Here is a 7,193-nt window from a genome sequence, read left to right as displayed (position 1 = left end):
GGATAAAGTGCACAAGTTATTTCACCAAGGATCAACTAAGACTGGCTGTTTTTACTGAGCTGCAACACTTGGGGAAAGGCTCTTTACTCCAAAGCATTCATCATTGCATCTTGGACCTGACTGCTTAGCCAGGCTCTTGTTACCCACAGAGGCTCTTCACATGGCTGCTGACAGTGTTGCTGGCAATCCCAGCACCACCACCATCACCATCACTGCTGCTGCAGCCACCACAGGACAGTAGACCCCAACTACCTGCCCCATGCGGGCTTGAATCTCTTTATTTCCTTTTTAAGAGCCATAACACTCCCAGCATTCCTAGTCAAATCAGAGACCCGTGGAGCCTCAATCACAGACATTTTATCAACCTCAGTCTGGCACACAGTGATGTCTGATGCCTGAGGGGAAATACGGACTGCAGACTCCCATCCTGGTCTTTGTCCAGCTTTCCCTGAAGCAGAGTATTGGTAACCAACAAAGAGGCAGAACTCGGGATCACATATCTATCATCAGTCTTCTGACCCAGAATATTTGACAGGCTTTTCTGTGGAGCAGGAATTGTGAAGGGCTGGCCTACCTGCTCCTTGCCAAGTGTGGCAGTTGACTTCTTTGTCCATGTTTGTCCATTTTGGACAGCATTTTGCCTGCAGTTGACCTCCTCCTCTCCCATTCCTTTCTCCTCCTCCCCCTAGTCTCTCTTGAGGCCCCTCACTGAATCAAGTCCCACCTTTCTCTCTCTATTGCCCGATCATAGGCTCTAGCCTTTTATTAACCAATTAACTTTAAATTGGGGAGCAAGTTTTACACAGCAAAGACCAGTGACCATGATAATTCTCTTGTCTGGGGGACAGATTTGGGAGTTCATATTGTAGCAATTACAGCCATAGCTGCAGACCAACCCCCAAACTACACTCTCTCAAAGGCTGAAAGGCAGGGAGCCTCAGTGGTCTTCCCATCTCTTCTCTCCTTGAAGCTCATGTTGCAGGACTGAACGGAACCATGTCCAGCTTGTTCCCTGTCTTCACACTTGCTCTGAAGCACTGAGCCATCTCTCCAGCCCTGCTTTTTGGAATCTTATGTTTTGGTGATCCTATAATTCAATAGGAGTAAAGACGAAATCAGCCCAACAGCATCATTGCAGATTTATTATGTTGATTACATACGATACATATTGGTTACATCTATCTGCTGATATATAAAGCACCTTCCAGCAGAAATCCACGAACCCATGGATTAATTTACTGCAGCCATGCACTGTCTCAAAGATTTGCTTCAACCACTCCCCATTTGGGTAAAGCTGCACTAAGAACCAAATCGTTGAACTGAGGGAAAGCCTGATAGATTCTCCTCTTTTTAGCAGTTGAAGGAAGCCAAGCAGACAGTATGGCTTAGAGAACTACTTGAATATTCATGTCTGAAATGCATTGCTCCAGTAAAGTACCTGGACCCATTCTGAGACGAGAGTAAGCATTCTTAGCCAGTAAGTCTCTTTTGTTGGGTCCCTTGACAGTCATTGAAAGCATGGGACTCTGATTTCAAAATAAGAATTCAAGGGGGCTACAGAGATGGCTCGGCAATTAAGAGTACTTGTTGCTCTTACAGAGGGCCAGATGTTGCCCTTGGGACTGTCCTTGGGCGTACAGGGGTAAAAGGCACAGAACCAACAACGCAGACTCTGGGAGCCAAATGAGAAGTGCCTTTATACCCCCAACCCTGTCCCCTTGGTCCCTCATAGTTGGCACCAGCTGATTGGTTGCCCTGGTCACATGCTCTGTCTTTGTGTGTCTCAGTGTGTCAGGCAGGTTCCAGGGTTAGTGAATGGGGAAAACACTTGCTGAGCATGCTTGGGCCATTGTGGACTGCTCATCAGAACACACTGATTTACTCCTCCTACATACTGACCCCTTTCAGTTTAGAAGTTGGCAGCTCAGTAGGAGCCAAAGTCCTGTGCTCTGACCTTGTTATCCCACCTCAAGGGGGGGGGGGGGGGGTGACCAACATAGAAAACCGTGCCTGTCTTAGGTTGCCCTGGTTATTGGGATCTTACCTGTCACTGACTACAGGCTCTGGAAGGTCTGCCTCCCTGGACAGCATACCCTGGTGGGGTGGGGTGGTCTATTGGAAAGCCTTTCATGTCTCTGAGAACCATGCTGATATAACCTCCCAGCACTGATATAACCACAAGGAGATTCACAACCATCTGTTCCTCCAGCTTCAGGAGATCCAATGCCATCTTCAGACCTCCATGGGCACATAAAGTACTTATATGCATGGTGCTGGTTGGCTTTTGTCAATTAAACATGAACTTAGACCTATCTGGGAGGAAAGAATGTCAATTGAGGAATTGCCTTCTTCAGATTGTTCTTGATTAATGACTGATGTGGGAGGGCCTAGCCTACTGGGTGGTATCATCCTGGCAGGTGGTCCCGAGTGACATGAGAAAGTAAGCTGAGCAAGCTACAGGGAACAAGTCAGCAAGCAGCACTTCTTTGTGGTCTCTGCTTCAGTTCCTGCCTCTGGGTTCCTGCCTTGAGCTCCTGCCCTGATTTACCTTCATGAGGAACTACAACTGTTAAACTGAAATAAACCCTTTCCTCTCCAAGTTGTTTTTGGTCATGGTGTTGTATCACAGCACTCCAGGGCAAACAATGACATACACACAAACAAACACTCATCCACATAAATCTTTCTGAAAAAAAAATTAAAGATCAAAATGGGTCACTGACTAGCCTCTTATATACATACGTGTGTGTGTGTGTGTGTGTGTGTGTGTGTGTATGACTCTCAAAGACTAAAACTTAGCATTGCTTTTTTTCTTACTTCGGAACACATGTTCACCTTTGAGAGAAGGTGTCAACAATGGCCCAGCACCCTCTGCTCTCTTCCTGACAACCTTCTCACTTTTGCAATGGAAACTGCCATTTCCCTCAGCAAAGTTAAAAATGAGAATATCAATTAATTTAAGCCACCATTCCTGATTCTTAAAAAAATAAATAAATATATACATCAAAAGAGCTATCCATTAAAACAACAAAGGAATCCTAACCTTCTCTTTCAATATATCAATAATCTCTGTGCAGTGATTAAGCCATCATTGCTCTTTGCTCTTGTCAGCCATAACAACATTTCAAGAGTGAGTCTTCTGTGTCGTACTATATGTATTAAAAAGCACAGCTCATCTATGCCTTGGCATTTGTGCTTACACACACATTAGTGAACAGAAGCAATAAGTTTAAAGTAAAATGTTTAACAACAGCTTCTCCTGGGGGCTGTAAAGGCAGCTCGGGTGTTAAGTGCACTGCTCTTGAAGAGGATCAGAGCTTAGTTTCCAGCACCCCGATCAGGCAGCTCACAGCTACCTGTAACTCCAACACAGTGGTATCCCATGACTCTAGCCTTCAGGCATAAGCACATACCCATGCACATATTACTTAAAATAATATTTTGATTTTTAAAAACGATTCTTTTCTTAACCACAGGCTCTTGAACCCTCTCCTGAGCTGCCTCTGCTGCCGTGCTCCCCACCCCCACCTCTGCTTGCCCAGCCTTATTTAAGCAAGAATCCTAAGTCAGTTTAGCACATTTGTTATCTGATCACCCTGGTCTGCTTTCAACCAGAATCCAGTTTAGTGGGTTTAGCAAGAATCCCTCAATCTTTGATAATTCCTCTTAGTAATTATCCACACTCTTGACATCCACACCCCTTCCTCTCCTTGGCTATAAATCACCAACCCCCAAGTTGAACTCAATCTTTTAGTATTTTCAATAAGTATGAAGTGTGTGTGTGTGTGTGTGTGTGTGTGTGTGTGTGTGTGTGTGTGTGTGTGGTGTTTGTTTAAACAAGGTCCAAACAGATCTCCGACTGTAGAATCTTTTTCTGAAATAAGAAGATTTTCGAGGTCTCCTGGAACATGGTTGCTATATTCTCCACAGAGCTGTGGGCAAACAACTCGAAAAAACTTCTTCACACCTACTACGCCCAGGAAACTACATGCTTGGGAGTTAAAGGGCAATACTACAAAAATCTTCAAGTTCGCTTCTTGGTATGCTTGGATCAGCGTTCTGGACAGAACAAGAACGATGAGCCCGGTCACCCCTCCGCGCACAGAGCATTTCTGGATGCCTGAGCGGAAAGGCTGCGGTGTTCCTCCGAGCAAATGCCCACCTCGGCGGCCGCAAGTGAGCCAGCCACCGGGCTAACGCGGCTCGAAGCACCGAGGTCGCCGGAAGCGCCGCCGAGACCTGCTGACGTCACCGCCCCTAGCCCGCCCCTAACACCCTGGGCTCCGCCCACCCCTCCCCTCCCACCACGTGTCCTCGCTCCCTCCCGAGGGGCCGCGCTGGGGCGGCGGGAGCGGTGGAGACGATGGCGCGGTGAATGCCGGGCCACAGCCTTCGTCGCCCTTTGCGGCGACGCCGCCCGCTCGGCCGGGGTGAGTGCGCGCGGGCTGCGGGATCCGGGCGGCTCGTCCTCGAGGCCGGCGGAGGAGGCTGGGCCACGGTGGGGCGGGGGCCGCCGGTGGCAGTGTCGCCTCCGCCGCCGCCTTTGTTGCGGGCCGGCCGGGGAGGTAGGCGGCGTGGGCTGTCGCCGCCCCGCAGGTGGACCGAGGACCTTAGTGGTGGGCGGGGGTGGCGGGAGAGGGTTGGACAAGATGGCTGGAGCGGGCAAGGGCGGCGGCGAGCACCTTCGTGCCGGCCCCTCCCACCACCCGCCCCGCAGCTGGGCACAGGCCGCGGCCAAGTTCAGGTCCCGGGACTCCTGTGACCTCACGAGTGTTCCTACCTCCCCATGCCTCCACCCACCCCAGAAACATTGAAGAAGCTGACTCTGAACTCCGGGAAGATCCTTGCTTGGGAAGTCCCGGGAAATGGAGCTCACAGATGCACACTCTCTGCATACCCAGCAGCTGCCCGCAGTCTCTTCTGGGGAACCTCTTTGTACCAGCCTGAGGAGGCTTCGAATAGAGAGGATTTGCGACCCAGAGGCGAGGAGAAGTCCAGCCAGGTTTGGGTTGGCCTCTGCCACCCAGGCACGCCCCTCTCTGCATCATGGACTTGGCTTTGGGAGGTCCTTTGAGGCAGAAAAACTGTTAAGTTTCTGAAGTAGCTTGTGGACAGCGCCTATGAATCTGGAAAACCCAGGTGATAACTATTTTGGGCTAACTATTTAAATTTCCTATCTAGGCTGAGATACTTTGATGTGGTAGCAAATCAGCACCGCCCTCCTCTGGTCCTGATTCCGTGCTCAAACAGTCCTGGCAGTGGGAACTTCTGCCCATCACTGAGCTGTTTGAAACCTCTTCCCGGGATATTTACCCACTGTTCTAAGTTCTGCCCTTCTGCACAGAGGCTCTGTGAAAACTACTCTGGTCTCCGTGCCACAGGGGGCTCTTTAAATATTTGAAGTTAGCCAGATAAATTATCTGCCCTCAGCCTCTGTAATAATTAAATAAGCCAGCCACCTTTCTGAACCCCTTCCTTCCAGCTGGAAGCAGACAGTGCTTTGACCTAAACAGGTTTGTGTGTGTGTGTGTGTGTGTGCCTGAGCCGCCCTCTCACAGACTAGTTCCCACTGACACCTGATTGTCTGCTAACTCTTGAATGCAGAAATGGAGTCCCGGGCCTACCCTCTGAATTTGACCCTGAAAGAAGAGCAAAAGGAGGAAGAGGTTGAGATCCAAGAGTTGGAGGATGGCCCCATAGATATGCAGAAAGTACAAATCTGCTCAGAAGGCGCATGGGTAAGTAAAGTGTGAGCAGTCCAGCCTGAGAGCCAGGCTTGCTTTGGGGGTCTTCCTCCCGGAGCAGACATGGAAGTAAGAATAGCCCAGTCTCCTGTGTTTACATTCCTGAGAAAACAGCCTGGTGGCTTCAGAAGACAAATAATGGAGGAGGTGGTTAGAGGACAGGACTTCCGGCAGCAAGGCTGATTACAGGTCTCAGAAACTTGTCACTCTTTCAGTACCTGTTTCCCCTGTGCCTGACAATAGCACCATACGTATTACAGGCACCAAATTCATGGAAGACTTGGGTCATAGAGCTGGCATGAGAGGTGTATGTCTCCTAGGTGTGAGTGGAAGTGCCAGGCTCCACAGATTACACAGGTACAGGTGCAACCGTATTTAACACACACATTTATTTACAGTGTTACTAGAGACATGGAAATTGAATATGAACAATAAATTGGCATTGCTTAGTTTTTCGTTGTCTATAAACATTTATCAGTAGCATCAGTACAAAATATCCTTGGTGTCCCATGAGCGGGAAGCCCTTCATCATAGAACACAGAGCTGTAGGCAAAGAACCAGAAAGACCCTTCTTCCAAATTATCTGGTCCACTCCTCCTACAGAAGGGAACTTCAGGTACCCAAGAGTTGTCTGCTTTACTCTGAAAATCCTTACATATTGGCTTCCTGAGCTGCAGCCCCGCCAGTGGAGCATCTTTCTGAGTTAGGTTTCATAGTGGCATCATAAATAATTGCGGGACTCTGGGCTCACTGGTCTGGAGCGGTTGCATTTATCTGTTCATGTTCTTTGTGCACTATGTTCTCAGTTCTGACTCAGGCAGGAGTCAGTCCTGTCTAGCTTGAAGGAAGACCTCAAAGCGGTAGAAACCCTGGATTCTGAGGCTAAATTGAGCGACCCAGTGTGTCTAAATGGGCTGGGGAAGTACGGAGAAGCATTAACAGTAGACATCTTGATTGTGCTGAGCAAGTGAGAAGAGCCAAGGGAAGAGCATGTCTTGCCCAGCAAAGAAAGAAACGAGCAGAGTGCCTGGAGGAGGGAGCCTGGCAGCTGGAGGGGTAGGCCTAAGATGTGGGCATTTGTTACCTCTGGGAAGTCTACCATGTACCTATAGTTACTGCACAGGGTTAAGACAAGATCCCTGCCTTCATGCTGCCCCCTGTCTCATGAGGGGGCTCATGACTCTCAAGACAGCAAAAGATGCCTAACAGGACTGTGGAGGTCAACTCAGGATGTTCTCACAGGCAAAATCATGCCTGACAGTATTCTTCCTGGAGAAGGGCTGGTCTTAAGCAGTGGACAGTTGTGCCCTCCCTACTCTAGAGCGTTTAGCAGTATACGGAGACAACTATTTTAGTTGTTGTGACCCACGGTGGAGGTTGAGATGTGGAGTCCTCCTGGCATCTTCGATTTCAGCCAAGGATCTCCAAGGAGCTACAGTGCAGATGAAG

At 49.1% G+C, this 7,193-nt stretch overlaps 1 protein-coding gene across 4 annotated transcripts in view; it reads left to right on the top strand.

Annotated features, from left to right (window-relative positions):
* Positions 1-4,283: 4,283 nt before the first annotated feature.
* Pogk (pogo transposable element with KRAB domain) overlaps positions 4,284-7,193 on the top strand; it is a 16,244-nt gene continuing 13,334 nt past the window's right edge. The window contains exons 1-3 of one of the 4 annotated variants that reach the window (NM_175170.4): positions 4,309-4,430; positions 4,806-5,139; positions 5,605-5,738. In NM_175170.4, coding sequence (NP_780379.2) covers positions 5,121-5,139; positions 5,605-5,738 — 153 coding nt within the window. In that variant the 5' untranslated portion in view covers positions 4,309-4,430; positions 4,806-5,120. Of the gene's footprint in view, positions 4,431-4,805; positions 5,140-5,604; positions 5,739-7,193 lie in introns of all 4 variants that reach the window. The other 3 variants (XM_017312357.2, NM_001142948.1, XM_011238869.3) reach the window with 3 other exon arrangements.

The sequence above is a fragment of the Mus musculus genome, chromosome 1 (genome assembly GCF_000001635.26).
Source record: "Mus musculus strain C57BL/6J chromosome 1, GRCm38.p6 C57BL/6J".
In the NCBI taxonomy this organism is placed as follows: domain Eukaryota; kingdom Metazoa; phylum Chordata; class Mammalia; order Rodentia; family Muridae; genus Mus; species Mus musculus.
Note: the sequence above shows the minus strand (reverse complement) of the source record. Positions and strands in the feature narration are given on the sequence as shown.